The sequence below is a fragment of the Centropristis striata genome, chromosome 5 (assembly GCF_030273125.1).
Source record: "Centropristis striata isolate RG_2023a ecotype Rhode Island chromosome 5, C.striata_1.0, whole genome shotgun sequence".
In the NCBI taxonomy this organism is placed as follows: Eukaryota; Metazoa; Chordata; class Actinopteri; order Perciformes; family Serranidae; genus Centropristis; species Centropristis striata.
The window spans coordinates 25,215,799-25,233,120 of record NC_081521.1 but is presented as its reverse complement, the minus strand read 5'-3'; the positions used below and the strand labels follow the sequence as shown (position 1 = coordinate 25,233,120).

Below are 17,322 nucleotides of genomic sequence, written 5' to 3'. Positions count from 1 at the left end.
AAAGGTTATCATAGGATTGATAAAATGGGTGAATAAAATTGATGACACTGATGATCATAGTATCATATTTCAAATAGTTTATAAACACCGACAGCTGGATCAGCTGGCCTCCAATTGTCATGGAAAAAATTATTAGACAACCTTTCTTCAATTTCAATGCCTGGTAATTTAATGCCTGGTACAACTAAAGATAAGAGTTGAATTTAAGAGCTGATATTTAGCCATTTTCCATGGTTTTCTTGATAATAACCAAAATCATTATCAAGAAAACCATGGAAAATGGCTAACAGCTCTTACATTAAACTCGTAAGAGCTATTTTTGTTGTCATCATTATATTTGTCCAAACAAATGTACCTTTTAGATGTACCAGGCATCAAAGTGAACAATAATTTGAAGAAAACAAAGGTGGTCAAATATTTTTTTTCCATGACTGTATGTCAGATTGAAGCATGTTCCAATCAGAGGCAGCAGCAGATTAGAAAGCTCTTTTCCACTGCTCAGAACTCACCTTAGGAACAGAAAGACGTTCCTTGAGTGTAAACAGCATTAGTTCCCAACCCTATTTGTAAGAAAAAAAATATGCAGATTCTGTGTGTATCATTGGGTGAGTCTCTGTGAGTGAAGCCAGTCAGCCCTATCATTCAAAACACTAATTATATTTGACCTTATCTCTGGTTTTATCATCAAACAAAACTGTCATGGAGTTTCAAGCCAGTACTTTAGACGGAAGTTGACAGCACAACTTGATGCTGCTTCCTTTTTACGTCATGAGAAATTAGCTTTTCATTTATTTGTAAAAGTTTATTTATTCCTTAAAATAAGCAGGTCTTATAAAATTAAAGCCAACTCTTATCCTTTTATTTTTAAAACCAGTTGTGTAATATGTAAATTGATGTGTCATCGACATAATTTGCAGATGACTAAGACAAAAACACAAATGTACAAAACAGTTCAGAAAAACATTGTCATAGTGCACACACATGAATATAATATATATTATTATTGGACAAATAGACAAAGTGTAACAAGGTCTAACTGTTGAATATGAAAGAGCTACAGTCTTATAATACAATAACCTTTCCAAACTGAGATCCCCATTGTTCAGTTTTTTTTGTCCAGGGGAAAAAACTATTATATAAAGTGGTGACATTATTATAGTCTCCTCAGGGCATTATATTATCCGTTTATATTACTGTTTGAATTTAAATTGGTTTAATCAGTATCCAATAGGATTACTGCTCATATTTAACAAATCTCCAACTCATTTATGTCTAACTCATTTAGTGCACTACAGCTAGCATTGTTCCCTTGATGTAGCAAGTGAGGCTGTGGAGGCCCAGCTGAGGTCATGGTGGGGGGTGGGGTGTCTATGGGTGTGTCTTAGTTTTGCACAGGAGACACAAATTTGCATCCTTTGACAGACCTGCTGCTACACAATCTCTCACTCATTCTGTCTTTAGTCAAAATATCGACTTGATTGACCTAAAAGATTGAAAGATTGCCCTGATAATTGCTGTTTATCCTAAATGTATCATCTCATGTATGATGTGGTGCCTTAGCCTTTTGAAATGCATTCAGACCTTGATATGTAGTAAATCAAAGAAAACATTGCAAACTGAGTTTAGTTGGCACACTGATTACATTACGCTGCATGTCGCTTAGGCTAACTTTCACTGAAGCGACACTTAACCCCTCCAGTGGTGTCTCCAAAGCTGAATATTCATCTCAACTTCAGATTTACCCCAGATTTAGCATGAGGCAAAATTGACTAAGTAATTGTAGATTTCTTGATACTGCAGGTCTGGAAAGTTGTCTGTTTCAGCTGTTTCAATACTGGAAAATCAACCAGGGGCGTGATAAGGCGTGATCAGTATGGTTTGATCTATCAAATTTTGTCTAATATGCAAAAGTCTGAAAAGAAACCGATACCTCCAGCCCAAAATCACAACTGTAACTTTGTAGCACAAACACTGTCAGCCACTGCCAGTTACAAACTAATCTCTATAATCTGCCTGTGTATGCAGAATCCTTAGGCAATAGGACAAGATTTTGGTTTCGGAAGCGTTCCGAGTATTGACCAATCATGTTTGAGCGGGCTGTTAGAAAAATTGCATGAGGAAACCTTGAAAATTGATAATCTGTCACCGACACAAAAAATCTGTCACCAACAGAAAAAACCTCACCATTTTTCTGCGCATTCTTTGATGGGGAAATGAAGAGCTGGAGAACGTCCAAGTTTCTCAGTTTAACAAAAGTTTTATTACAATACGTCAAAAAATGTGCACTTTACAGAGATCTCCGGGTTCAAAATTAACTCATGTCCCTGAATACAAACAGACGTGTTTCAGTTCGTGAAGTCTGAACCACGACTCCCTCCCTGGAACCCATTAAAATACTAACATTTGTTTACAAAACATGCTGGTCGATTTCTTCCAGGAAGTCCCGCCTTCTTGATCGTTCATTCGCCAGTTTTAATGCATACAACGGCACGTCATGCCACCTGGTTGCTTGCTGCCGAAACCAGGCCTTGCCTTGACCTACTAACAAACTTGTTAGCACAAACATTTTTCCTTGTTATGACTTACAGAGATTCTCACACGGGATTTTCATTCGGCCTTCTGTGGCCCTCCTCTCCAGACACACATACACACACAGCAAAAACTGTGCACCAATATATCTGGATGTCATTCTTTGTGATTTATAGAATCTTAATCAGTTTAAGCAAATGGAATATATGTAATTAAAGTAATCATAGTTTTCTACATCAATATTAACACACAAACACAATCAATGTATCAAATCATATTGTCTGACTTAATATAAATGCATAGAGATATTTACTACAGTCAAGGTTTGACCTTTGATAGTGACCTGCGTCACTCACAGAGAACAGAGACAGACCACAGAGAAGCAGAAATAAAGCATAAAACCATTTACCAATATAGAAAATAATCAATTATTTTAACAGGGCTTTGGTTGATAGCATATAAACAGTCTGTGTGGAGAGCAGAAGAGGTGAAACATATTGGCCAAAATGCAATCCCTTAACCCACCTGCTATTGTCTTACAATGATTTATCTTCTTCTTAGTTTACCTAACTTAGCTACAGACTTGTGTAAGAATCCGGTCGTAGTTGTCGCCTCTCAACTCCAACTCAATTCTGTGTCAAGTTGCACATCAGACTATAAACAATGACTGATGCATGAAAGAAAATGTCTTGGCGGGCCTCTCTGTTCTCTGTGACCCAGATCTGTGATCCAGATAACCGCTGGAACCCCAGAAATATTGTGACTTGCCCCCAAACACAACATTCTGATACGTCTGCTATAGAAACCAATTTTAGTGCACAAAAAACCCCTCATGTGAGTCTGGTTGTGACTGACACTCCAACATGTGTGACTAAATCTCTCAGACAGATGCAACTGAAACTAATGCTGCAAATTGCGAGCTGGCTGCAGAGCTGGCTGCAGAGCTGGCTGCAGCACAGCTCGGGAACAGCTCAATATTGGTGCTGAAGGGCTTCCTCCTCCTGTCTAAACTCTGTAACACTCGCCATATTGATGCACACTGCTTCTTCACTGGTTAACCTAGAACAATCAATAGTGGCTCGAGGCCAGATCCAGAATTCCAGAGTTCTTGGTTTTTTATTACTTTTATGTGGGAAAACCATGTTAAACAAAATATTACTCATAACAGTACTTTTTACATACGTCTGGAGGGGGACTTTAAAAAATAGAGTCATGGGGAAAAAAAATTAGACCATTGTTTTCTTCAGTTTCTTGTTTATTTTAATTCCTGGTACAACTAAAAGTACATTTGTTTGGACAAAAATAATGATAACAACAAAAATAGCTCATAAGAGTTTAATTTAAGAGCTGATATCTTGCCATTTTCCATGGTTTTCTTGATAATGATTTTGGTTATTGTCAAGAAAACCATGGAAAATGTCTAGATATCAGCTCTTAAATTAAACTCTTATGAGCTATTTTTGTTGTTATCATTATTTTTGTCCAGACAAACGTACCTGTACTTGTACCAGGCATTAAAATGAACAAGAAATTGAAGAAAACAAGGGTGGTCTTATAATTTTTTCCATGACTGTATAAGCAAAAGCATGTGTTACAAGCTGGACTTGTGGGGTTAAAGAGGCAGGGAGGCTCTAATTAAAGCTGTTATTGAGTTGCATTACCGGAATTGTAGGTTTTTGGAGCTTTCTCAACACTATAAACACAGGATGTATTGGTCACTGCTGCCTCAATTTTCATCATTTGTCTTTTTGTGTTTCTCTTCTTAGTCTCCCAGCTTTGTTATAGAAGTGCAATAGTAATCTTTGAAATAGTGGCAAAGATTTGCAATTGGATGATATTTTTCCTGATTTTGATTCTGATCAGTGTGGAGATACCATCCAGTCCAGCTGGTAGAGAGTAGCAAAGAGCAATTCAGGTTACACCATACTGGAGAGAATCAAGTCTGATCAGAACAGATATACAGTCCATGGTGCTCTCTTGATCAATGTATCCATTGATAAACATGCAGTATGTAATTTTACTCAATATAAAACATTATTAATTGAAATACCGAAAGACACCTTTGATGCTCTGCACTCACACAGACTGTCACTTGCCAGTTAAACACTTTGCTGCTGTTAACAAGAAACCCTGACACAGTAATGTTTGGGGACTTTGTTCAATGGACATTCTTGTAGGTTATTTGCAACATGTGTTGTAAACGTATTTCTTTTCAGATTTCTGTTAATGTTTTTGGTCCTTTTTTATTTTGATAGAAAAAAGCAACGGAGTCTCAGAAAAAAAATCACTCTTTATAGAGCAGAACATACAGTCATGGAAAAAATGATTAGACCACCCATGGTTTTCTTGAAATTGATTTTGGTTATTATCAAGAAAACTATGGAAAATGGCTAGATATCAGCTCATAAATTAAACTCTTTTGAGATATTTTTGTTCTTATCATTATATTTGTCCAAACAAATGTACCTTTAGTTGTACCAGGCATTACAGTGAACAAGAAATTGAAGAAAAAAATGGTCTCATACATTTTTTCCATATGCTTGCACAAAGATAAAAGACGAGTATCAAGCTTCTCTGGCAAAACCAATCATTCAAATAAATGAAAGACCAAATGCAAATGTTATTGACCTGGTAAACACGTGGTCACAATAACGTTTCGTTTCGCGAAAATGGGGATTTTTTTGTTTGACCCATTTTACTCCCACAAGAGAGGAGCACACTAACATTTTGTAATAACTCTGTACATTATTTCAGCATATTTTCTCTCATTTGTATATTTGAAAGTAAACTTTGGTCACATGTGGAGTTTGTTTATCGTTCTTCTCACTGGATTAGGTCATCTTCATTGTTTGAGACACTTGTTTTCTCGGAGCTCACATCACGCTGAAGCTGAAGTCAGGTGGAGTCTCATCCTACAGCGACTCCTAATTCCCATGAAGTTGTCGGAACATTTCCAGACAAAGGCTCCCTGTTATCCGGCCTGCACAGATGGGTTACCGACGCCGAATTTGCTTGAAAAGACAAAGGAGGACTCTAACCGTAAGAGCAAAACTGAGAAGTGTACCTCCCCCCAACCCCCTCCACCCCTCCATCATCCCTCCATCCCTGCGATGTGGTGAGGGGCGCGTGCAGCAAGTGTGCCTCTCAGTTTCAGCGCAGCGCTTCGCTTTGTTCAAGCAGCAGATCGTGCATATACTACGATGCCTCTTACATTTACACTGCATACTTTATTTTTATTTTAAAACCCGAAAATACCCCCCCTCCCTAACACCAACATTAAAAAAAAAAGAATAAAATAAAACTGCATTTGTAGAGCATGTTGAATAACAATTTAAAGTTCATAAAAGACAGATATATAATATGTATTCTATAAATATATTAAATATATGTATAAATATAGGGTTGACTGCAGACTTTTGATTTACATGTGGGAAAGATTTTTACTTTTTAAGATGATCTGTGTAAACTATTAGATATTTAACGTGATATTTAAAAGAAGACCTCTTTTCACGAAGCCATGCAATCTGCTCTCCCAGACCAGCATCTTTATCTCCACCAACAGATTGAGCTTTGTGTGTCGTCATCACCATATAATATTGATAAACATGCATTTCATGATAGCTTGGACGCTACAATGTCTAAGAGTCAAGCTGAAGGAGACAACTACAGCAGAGTTTCCAAACTGGGGGGGCGAACGGGTTTGTTTCAGTTGGACAACAACATCAGAGCCATAAGAAGCATGCAGATGGGGCACCCACGCCAAAACTGCGTGGAGATCATGTGTCATGCGTGTAAAGTTTATAGAAAAAGAGCTTGAATGTATGCAGTGTGTACGTGTGTGTGTGTGTGTGTGTGTGTGTGTCTATGTGTATGTGTATGTGCGCGCACCAATCCATGGTGGGGTAGGGAGATTGACTTTCCAGGATGCTGGTGTAGTTCAGGGGGAGTGTATGGGGGGTGGGGTCGATGGATGGATGGATGTTGGGGTGGATGGGTGGGAGGGTGGAGTTGATGGCTCGGTAACAGACAGCCATCTGGTCCCCGTGGCGCGTGCTGCGCGCGTGGTTCCCCTGAGTGCAGTGGCATTTGATGGGTTGTCATGTCGCTCCAGTTTTTATTCAAAATCTGAAAATCCTAAAGCTGTAATTCAAAGTTTGAATCATGCTCCACATCACAGTCGTATGAGTTGTTTATTAAACAGACCAAGGCCACAAGAAAATAGTCTCAACATTTATAACACCTCATTAGTTTTGGAAGGCTCATTTTATATGTTGCGGTGCCTATTGTGATTGAAGTAGATGCTCCCCCGCTACCCACCCTCTGGTTCCTAGCCCCACCGCCTTGCGTGAGGCGTTGGCAGCAGCGTGATACACCCTACAGGTAGAGACTCCCCCCGGGCAGAAACTGCATAAAAACGTCATATGCAAAACTATTGTTGTCAAAATCTAAGAGCAGATGTTATTTGAAAGTAGCGTGGCTTGGGTATGAGATTGGAGTAAGAGTCCATATCTCTGTGGACACTCTTTTATACACGCAAGCCTGACCCCTATGCCAGTAGTGTATGTATTGCACCTTGTGGTTTTAAGTCTGCATATATATATATATATATCTTAAAATGATTAGAAATGTAAAGTATATATATATATATATATATATATCAAACTTGGACAATTTACGCACACTAAAATACAGTTCATCCTCAGTGTGGAAGTGAAGCATGAAATACAGCAGGCAAATAAATCTCATTAAGGCAAAAATAATACGATTGCAGAGAAAATATTATGTTTAAAGAAGTCTGTTATGTTTCATATCTAGATCTCAAAATAAATGAATGTTATATAAACTATATATTTTTTCTGTCACAAATGAGCACTGCATAATTACGCACCAGCAACACAACATATAAATATTAGTGTGTATTTTACGATAAAACATATTCTAATTACTATACACATGACTTAATAAACCTAAATTTGTACTTTTTAATATGATATAAGGTTTGCGGAATTAACATTTGGTGAAGGAGCATGCTGTGCGTCCAAAGCTTCTTTACGCACACATTTCTTCAGCTTGTTGAAGCACATTTTGTTTTATTTTGTACATGGATCACAACGCAGACACGCACTGCAGTTGTTATGCGTGGATTAGAGTAGAAGACAGATGGTTATCTTATTAAATGTAATGGTTTTGTGTTGTTTCCATGGAATACGTCGCCAGTCCAAATCGTTTCGAGTTGGCTTGGGGGCGTACCCATGACGCACGTTAACCGACGCCACGGACCTGCATATATACCGCAGCACTTGGCAGTTAGAGACACATCTTCTCCGACTTCGGTTCTGGACACTTCTCTGACACAAAGACGAAGCTGAAAATGTCTCCAAACATGACTTGTGAAGCTCTCCAGTCTTTTTCTCCAAGGCTCACTGTGGCCAAAAGAAAGGAAGCTCTTGAGCTCAGAAAGGTAAGCGAAGTAACTGGATTTTTACCTATTTATATTTAAAATGGTCTCATGATTTACGCATAATGTGTTGAATGTATGCTAAATATGATGTGTTCTTTTCAGACAATGAAACCTTTGATGGAAAAAAGAAGGCGCGCACGTATCAACGACAGCCTGAACCATCTGAAAAACCTCATCCTTCCCCTCACAGGCAGAGATGTAAGTTATTTTATCCGATTCAACGCATGAACAAAACACGTTTCAGACATACTAAAGTCAAAGCAACTTTCAAACGCATGTGTATAACATTTGCTCTCTTTTATTTTCTCCAGAAAACTCGCTACTCCAAGCTTGAGAAAGCCGACATACTGGAAATGACTGTGAGGTTCCTCAGCGACATCCCTCCTGTTAGCACCAAAAGTGAGTTATAGATCTGCTTGTGCATCGCTTTAAAAAATAAATATATATACACTGGACTCGCATCATTCTTGAACAAAAAAGCTAACATTTAATTGTCTTTTTCAGATACCGCAGACAGCTACAAGGAAGGTTACAAAGCCTGCCTCCAGCGCGTCTCCACTCTGCTGCCCAAAACCAGCCTGGATCAAGAAGCCTGTCAGCGCGTCAACGACTTCGTCCAGCAGTCCATGTCCACCAGCGTCACCCCAACCTGCCTGAACTGCTGCGCTCAGAGCTCCAAGACTTTCCCTCAGATCCAGCAAAGACTCCTGAGCCTCAAATCCACCTTCAGCTCCAGACTGGAGAGCCAGTCCCGCAGCAGCAGCAGCAGCGGAGCAGTGGCTCCCAGCAGAGCGCAGTCAGGTCCTCAGGCTGTCAGCGCCGCCATGTGGAGACCCTGGTAGAACTTCTCCCAAAAGCCTGTGAAAATACTGTACAGTGTTTTATTTGTAGGCAGCATGTTGAGAACTAGCATCACTTGTAAATATGCATAGTGATTTACCGCGTCGCTTTCGTTGATGAACAGTCAGAATTCATCTTTAAATCGTCATGGTTGAGTATTATATACTTACGTTTAGCGCACGAGTCTGTTGTCCTGTATAAGTTGACAAGTTTAGACAGTCGTATTTTTTAAAATCTGCATGTATGTATACGTTAAATATTTAGTCCTTTTTGTGGACTAAATTATTAAGGGCTATTGAAACAGCCCTGTAGACCCAAAGGGTCACTCTGTATGAATCTGCACCAGACTTCAGTGTCGTGAGTCTGCGCAGATGAACTCTGTAGACATGTAATGTGTTATTCCAAGTATCTCTGTTGGGATGTTTTATTTTTGCTATTTTCAGCAAATGTTGTATATATGTTATATAAAAACAAATAAAACTACGATGTCGTGGTAACTTTTGGTCTGTGCTGTGTTTTATGATAATTTGTCGTGCGTTATTACGCATCTTGGCGCTCAAGCATGTTATATGATCGCCATGCTACGGGCGAAAAAAACCGTTAGCCTATTTATTTGCCACGCGTCACACATGAGGATAAACTGAATGAGATTTGCATTACGCTGAGGCCTGTAGAGACATATCACACACGTCAAAGCGCAAATAGAAAAAGCATGTCCAGAGGCTGTCTCATTCTAGCAATAGGAGCATGGAAACTAAAGCGTCTCCAGTTTTTAAACTGAACTTTGGTGCAGCAATCTTGAGGCCTTGTTTCCTTATATGGAATCACTTCTATGTTTAATAAAGAAAAGCCCGGGTCACACACCTGTCCAGCAGATTTGAACAGAATAAAAGCCGTTAGTCAGTGTGAGTGTTGTGGTCAAATACGCCTACAACAGGCAACATAAAGTACTGCCCCTGCGTTGACCATGTTGGAGTAACGTGGTCTCTGCTGCCCCCCGTTGGTAGTTGAAAGTATTGACAGATATGGTTTCCATTTCCGTTTCACAATCATGTATGTCCCATTTAGCTCCTTGAGGGGAACCGGTGGCCACTACATGTAACTTCCACAGTCTCTGATAACCATTTTTAGGCAAAAACCTGTCGCTCCATTACACAAATCAACCTCTTTACATTTGTGTTCAGTCTAAGTACTTTCCTACAGATTAGTCAGCTCACAGAGGACCTCACAGAGCGGCCGGCGGACACAAGACGAGTCTGACTTCCCTTTACATCATACAGCAACACGAGACCATCAGACCTCGGGAGTTTATCATCACCACCACCACATCATCATCATCATCATCTACAGCAGCAGCAGCATGTCGGCATCGCAGGCGCGCGAGGCAGCATCTCCCCTTCAATTATGCAGGTAGGACGTTTGATATGACGCATTAACACATGTGCTATCAACCTTCACATGCTAATAACGTGCTGATGATCCACAAATGACGAGAACAGCGCGGCTACCGGCGTCGCTGCGTCCTTCCTCACAGGGTAATAACGCAGATAATCCGCCCCGTGTCCTGTTATAACACACCGGACACTGCTGTGGTCTGCCGGGGCTCCACTATGTTCAACCTGGTTTGGTTTCTGATTAATCACACGGCGTGTTTTCACGTTATTTAGCCTGTGGGTTCCCGGCAGAGATGCACACCATTGATGTCGTATGTCTTTCTGTGATGACCTCAACGCGGATAGCACCGGTGAGACGCGATAAAACCACCAAGGACACATAAGGTCGCTATCGTTTCACTAAAACTCCAATAAAAGTTTTATTTTACAGCATATGTGTAAATTATGTCGCCGCTGTTAATAGCTTGTCTGGGTTGTGGCTTTAAATTGCGAGTAGAACTCCTTGTTTATTTATTAAGACAACAGACAGAGTGAGAACACTGAAAGCAAATATTAGCTGTGTTTGATACAATGCTAATTCCTGCTTCCTATTAAAATGCCTTCCCAATGAATCAGCTTCATTCATTTCCCAACAGCATGCACTTTGTTGGTTTTTGTTACCTGTGCTCACCTGTAGGTGGAGCTATACAGCTCAGTCACATTACAACAGCTCTGACTGCATCCAGCTGCTTCAAAAAATCCTCTAAAATCCTGTAAAACTTACTCTTGATCCAAATTTGTATTGTCTTGGACTATAATTTGTCAGAATTTGGATGTGTTTATAACAAAACCCCAACATATTGCCACATAACTTTAAATACCCCCAAAAGAGCAGCATAAAAAAATCAGTTTGTTTTTATGTCATTAATATGCCCAGTTTTGTATTCTCGTTACATTAATTGAAAGCCTTGTTTGTGTAGCTACTAGTGCCACATTTGGCTCTCTGTTGACCCACATGCTGCTTTGTGTATATTCAGATTCAAGTAAAGAGGACTTTTCCAACCAGAGAGTTGGGATACAATAACTCCATATAGTGGTTTAGTTATAATGAGAACAGTTTTCAGCACAGACCTTAGAAGTCTGTTGTTGTCATCATATTTTGCACTGAATGGTGGCAAAACCACAGGTCCTATAATTCCCTCCATAAGAAATTCCCACAAAAATGTCATGGTGATTTTCAAGTTTTAAAACTGAATTGCAGTTAAAGCTAGTGATACAATTTTCTGAACTTGTTAGACTGTTTAACCCAAGTAAAATGACCTATGATATATTAACCTGTTTGGTTGTAATGATCATGTTACTGATAAAAGTTTGACAAAATATTCTGTTATTTAATCCTGAGAGCAGAGATTTGGTCAAGAACACATGTCCATACCAGTTACAATATGAAAGAAGTTACTTATAATAGAAATTATAATAATGATAAACTTTATTTATGTAGCACCTTTCAAGACATAAAATGCAGCTTAAACAAGTTTACAATAAAAAACAAAGAGAACAGGTATTTTAAACAGAAGACAGAGCAATAACAATAAAATAAAGTCCAAAAATAAAATGAAATAAAATAAGTCCACTTCATTTTTATATTTTAATGACTGAAACATAAGCAACATTGTGGCCATAGTTTGTATTAAAGATTCATTTCTCTGTGATGATGCAGCACGATGCCAGCAGATGGAGATGTCCTCTTTAGATCTAAAACAGAATCTGAGCAGAAACTGCAGCTACGTGATGTTCATATAGTTTAAAAGGTTATTTGTGTCATTTTTTGTTGTATCTGTGTCCTTAATGCTGCCTTAGTAAGTAATTTTTACACTTCCTCCATTGACCGTTAACTGCAGATCAAACCATATGGACAGTTAAGGATGTGTATGCAAATATTGGCAGTCAGCTTGTTTGTATACATACTGGTTTGCCAATGATTGTTGCCACTCCCCTTATTTAAATTTCAGTGTGTTTGCGACTGCATGGCTGAGGCTATAATGGTTTGTGAAAATGTGAAATATCTCTTCTACTTTCCCACTGTGACTCCACTGTACTTCCTTCAGAAACATTATGCAGGTTAAACACCATCAGTAGTCTTTTGATACATTTGATCAGGATATGTGGGTGCATTTTCCCTTTAACTCTCCTTCACTCTGCATCACTAAATCAACATTAAAACCTTTCTAACCAGGGACTTGTCTGAGCTTATTGCCAGTGATCTACTTTCTGGACCACTGCAGCTTCTTCCCAAAACATTCATTATGCACCTACAACATGTCCAGAAATACTGCAGTCTGCTAAGCCTTAAGCCTCTCCAAACTTTCCCCTCCCACCCTTTTTTTCCTCCTTTTTTAGTGGCTACTCTTAGCTGCTTACGTCACATTCAAACTTCCTAAGACACCCTGAGATACACACACTTCACATGTATAAGTGACTTGGTCTTTGCTCTGTTTAGACTCTTCTTCACGGCAGCTCCTGGCGTGGGCAGTGTTGAGATTCTTCACATATGAATCTTGGGTTCATGTGTGGGTTTGAACTGATGTGGATTAAATGCAGCAGCATTTCCATTTACCTTCCAATACAATACAAAATGGCATCTCAACCCCATTTTGATTCTCTGGAACAGCTAGAGATCTCCCCTCCCCTGATATGACTCCTACAGATCACCTCATTGGTCAAGGGACCTTTGACACCACAGGTGGCCCACTATCACCACCTCTGATCCCTCTCTCTCTCTCTCTCTCTCCATTGCTGGAGAAGCATTAACACCTCAATCTCCCCCAGGAGGGGACACAGGCCAGCTCCCCATCCTTCCTTACCTCCTGCAGAGCCCTGCTCAGGTTGAGGCCCTTTCTACAGAGATCTCCCTCTTCTCAAAGATCACAACAGCAGGAAGGAGACATGCAAACGGCCTCGTCACCTCTCATACGTAGGTTGTAAAACAGAAATATACAGTTCTGTAGCTTCTTTTTGTTGTTTTCTCTCTTTGTAATTGGTTGTAGTTGTAGTAAATAATAATAATAGTGCATTTTATCTGTATAGCACTTATAAAGGTTCTCAAAGACAAGAAAAAAAAGTGGAAACAAAGTCAAAAAAATCAACAACAACTAAGGACAGTAAAAGCATTAACTTTAACAACCATCTCAGCAACGATACAAGCAATAACAGTAAAAAGAAACAACAATAACGACGTGAAAGAATGATGGATTCACGGATCACAGATTTAAATAGATGGGCTTTGAGGGCAGCCTTGAAAGAGTGGAGTGAGGGAGAACGTCTCATTTGTTGGGGGAGAGAGCTTTGTTTTGCAACCTTTTCCCTTTGTTGACGCTTAAGAAGTTGTTTGCATCTCTTTGTTTTTGTTTTGGTCTCTTAGTAGTAGAGCTTGAGCAATATGGGATTTTTGAGACCTATGCCAATACTGATTTTATATGGGGGAAATCCATCGATAACCAATGTAGTCATTGTTTTGAGCTGAAATGAAAAAAATACCTTTTTTATGTGGGTTTTGCACCAATTTTTCACCACTCTGCAATGGTACCCATAGAGCTACTTCTCAAACATAATATTTAACTTTGTTATTCATTATACAAACAGTGTATTACATTGTCAGCCAATTATATAAATGATAACTGAGACAGTAAGGAATAAATAGGAATAAAATCAATAGCTAAATTAACATTATTACTGTTCAGTTTCAGTTTATTTAAAAATAAATAAATAAATATATATATATATATATATATATATATTTATAGCCAAGACTATTTTTGAATTACACCAAGCAACATTTTTCTGCATTATATAGTGTGTAAATAAGTTTCCATAACAGCACATATTGGACAGCACTTACACTGATAAAGAAATGCCTTTGATCGGCCAATATCGGCCGATAATATCTGCCAGCTGATATATCTGTTGGGCTCTACTTTGAAGTCTTTTTGTCCCTCAGTTTTATATTTCACTGTGGTCATTTTGAGTCTCTTCTGGTTGGTACATTGTCTCTTTGAGTGACTTTTTGCAGATGAAAGTCCTGACACTGGCCTTCATCAGCGCTTCAGACTTTGTCCTGAAGACCTGTGTGTGTGTGTGTGTGTGGGTGCTGCAGTACCTCTTGCCTCTGTGTATTTAATGTTGGAACTAGCTAACTACTGTACTGCTTGCTTACAAATATGATAGTTTAGTAAGCTCATGCTGATACCACATGCACGTTGCTCTTGATGAGAAAATCAGAGAAATGTCCAAAACCGCAAATGTCTGTGCAAACATTCAGATCTGTGTGTGTTTAAGTTTGTGTGTATACAGTTGTGAGTATTTGACAAATATCTGTGTTACCTGGATATGTAAGATTGCTGGTGGCTTTAGATGGCTAAAACACACAGTTCCCTCACCTCAGTCACTTCTTTGTGCTTTGTCGGGGCTCAGGACAAAAATGATGCCAAGCCGTGCTTTTTTTAAGCTTATTCACAGTTTTCGACACTATTCTTCTTGACTCAGGTAAAGTTAAGTGTTATGTGTTTAAATATATATATATATATATATATATATATATATATATATATATATATATATATACAATTTATTTATATTTATGTATTTCTGTCTGCATATCATGACCTGTAAAATCTCTATATTCTACATATTGTCACCTTCCCAAAATAATGGTCTAACATTTTTTTTGCCTAAATCATCTCCTAATGATGCCAGTTTTTTCTGTTTTCTGAAAAAAATTACATAGGCCATTATTTTAAGAGGGTGTCGACATGTAATCCTATAGATATACATTGCTTGGTTCTTTTAACTGCACAGACTAGGCCTCATACCTCAGTGATGATTTTTGGGGTAGTTCTACTGTAAAGGTTTACGTCAACATTGTAAAGGGTTGTTGTGCTGTACATAATAGAAGTGATCCATCATTTTGGAAGGGACTGTATTATATGTGAACAGGATTTAAGGGTCGTGGGACTTTCGGACTAGTGGGCTTTCAGTCCTGGCATAGTGAGTTTTACCTCAAAGTCGGTTCTGGAAAACACAGCTGCAACAGTTTTGTTCTTTCTCTTCTATGCTTTCAAAGCATTATCAGTTACTGCAGGTATGGCTTTGCCTTGCCCCCGTTAGCTTGTTTATCTCCCAGTGGGATGTTTTTAAAACCTAGAACCAGGGTTATTATAGTAAACTAAAACTGAAACATAATGTAAAAAAAGCAGTGAAAAATATTGTTAAAAAACAGCAACTAATTATCCATCAAATTCAGAATTCTGTGTATATATTTACAAAATCAGAAGTTTATCAATTTGGACATAATATATACTGTCTTTGTACACAAATTATCAGAGTTTGTTTTATTTACATTTAGACAAAGTCCCAACTATTTTGGAATCAGGTGTGTAAATTGATTTCAGTTTTAGTTTTTTAACTACAATATACTATAGTACTGAAAAAAGAAGGCAACATGATATTTGTCAGCTGTTGTGACATCAAACCACAGAAACTGAAACAACTTGACATTCCAGGTGGAGCTATGCTGCAATGCTTCACATTGGACACTCAAGTCATGTGAAGATTAAAGATGATACATTATGGCCATTCCTACACAGTTCTCAAATGTATTTTTATGTATATTAATCACATATTCCATACATTACCTGGTTTTAACAAAAACAAACTAAAACTACTAGAAAACTAAAACTAAATATAAAAAACAGAACCTTTGAGAAAATCCATACCTAAACTAAAACTAGCAAACTCAAACTGACAACTAAACTTAAATGAAACTGAAAAGTCAAAACTAAACTAAAATTAAAGCTAATAAATAATTCACAACTACTAAAACCTTTCCTTGAACCAGATTTGTGAGGACAGACGGTCTTGTGACACTTAGATTTCTCAGCTATTGTTAAAAAACAAACAAAAAAACAATGGAGACATGTTTTGAAAATTAAAGCAATTAGTTACACAGTTTCTGAAAGAAAATGCACATTTCAACTTAACAAAAACCTCTTGTCAGATGTGACACTGAGGTATTTCTTACTTTACCTGTCAGCTGTGACACACAAACCTGCAGCAGGTGTGATGATGACGGGTTTTCTTGGTCAGAGTCTATCTGTGTTGAGATCCAGTTTGACGTGTAAGGCGGGATCAATGTCAATGACACCGCATGACATCATTCACCACAGCACCGTCAGGGCCTTAAATCCCAGCAGATGTGATTGAGAGATCATATAAAAGACAGGTGTGCCTGAGAGTGAGACTAAAAGACTGAGAGACAACCAGAGTGCAAAGATGCGTTGCTTTATGCCTCGGAGCAAGCCAGGAGACGAGACGGCAGCGATTGTGGCGAAACTCCAAGCCAGACAGAGTCGCCAAGTCAGCAGAGATGACAAGGGAGGTGGGGAGGCAGCAGATCAGCAGGGCTCTAAATATCAACTCAGCAGGTAGTTCATCTCTGACAGACACAGACACACATTGGTGGTTTTCAAAAAAAGTTATCACAAGAATATTGAAAAGGCTATGTACACACTTTCATTGTTGTTCAGACTGTCAGAGGCTGCCGTGTGTGCTTTTATTGATATTGTTTTAAACTGTTTGACATTTTTGCTTCACATACAGTCATGGAAAAAATTATTAGACCACCTTTGTTTTCTTTAATATCTTGTTCATTTTAATTCCTGGTACAACTAAAGGTACATTTGTTTGGACAATCATAATGATAACAACAAAGATATCTCATAAGAGACTAATTTAAGAGCTGATATTTAGCCATTTCCCATGGTTTTCTTGATAATTACCAAAATCATTATCAAGAAAACCATGGAAAACACAAGGCATTAAAATGAACAAGAAATTGAAGAAAACAAGGGTGGTCTAACATTTTTTCCCCATGACTGTATGTAAATGAATACAGTGGAAAACTCCACTGTATTAATGAAGTGAGCCGGCTCACTAGACTTCTCTGAGAAGTCAGAAATTAATTAAGCATTCAACCACCAAAACTCATTTTTATGTTCAGGAATGCAACTAAATAACTATAATTTGACATCTTAATCAATAAACAATAATGTGCTTTACTATTTT

The 17,322-nt window shown here is 38.4% G+C and overlaps 2 protein-coding genes across 3 annotated transcripts in view; both read left to right on the top strand.

Annotated features, from left to right (window-relative positions):
- The first annotated feature begins 7,875 nt into the window (after window positions 1-7,875).
- On the top strand, window positions 7,876-9,575 carry LOC131971963 (transcription factor HES-2-like). The gene is made up of 4 exons (XM_059333669.1): window positions 7,876-7,990; window positions 8,093-8,188; window positions 8,302-8,389; window positions 8,495-9,575. The coding sequence occupies exons 1-4, from the start codon at window positions 7,901-7,903 to the stop codon at window positions 8,830-8,832; spliced, it is 612 nt and encodes a 203-aa protein (XP_059189652.1). The 5' UTR covers window positions 7,876-7,900; the 3' UTR covers window positions 8,833-9,575.
- A 368-nt stretch (window positions 9,576-9,943) lies between these two features.
- Window positions 9,944-17,322, top strand: part of acot7 (acyl-CoA thioesterase 7) — an 81,362-nt gene continuing 73,983 nt past the window's right edge. The window contains exon 1 of one of the 2 annotated variants that reach the window (XM_059333654.1): window positions 9,944-10,240. In XM_059333654.1, coding sequence (XP_059189637.1) covers window positions 10,191-10,240 — 50 coding nt within the window. In that variant the 5' untranslated portion in view covers window positions 9,944-10,190. Of the gene's footprint in view, window positions 10,241-10,499; window positions 10,609-17,322 lie in introns of those variants that run through there. The other variant, XM_059333655.1, reaches the window with a different exon arrangement.

Excerpts from the sequence above, each read along its gene's own strand:
- LOC131971963 (XM_059333669.1), top strand. The coding sequence starts at position 7,901 with ATGTCTCCAAACATGACTTGTGAAGCTCTCCAGTCTTTTTCTCCAAGG. Across the intron at positions 7,991-8,092 it reads AAGCTCTTGAGCTCAGAAAG|ACAATGAAACCTTTGATGGA; the intron begins GTAAGCGAAGTA and ends TGTTCTTTTCAG. Across the intron at positions 8,390-8,494 it reads CCCTCCTGTTAGCACCAAAA|ATACCGCAGACAGCTACAAG; the intron begins GTGAGTTATAGA and ends TGTCTTTTTCAG.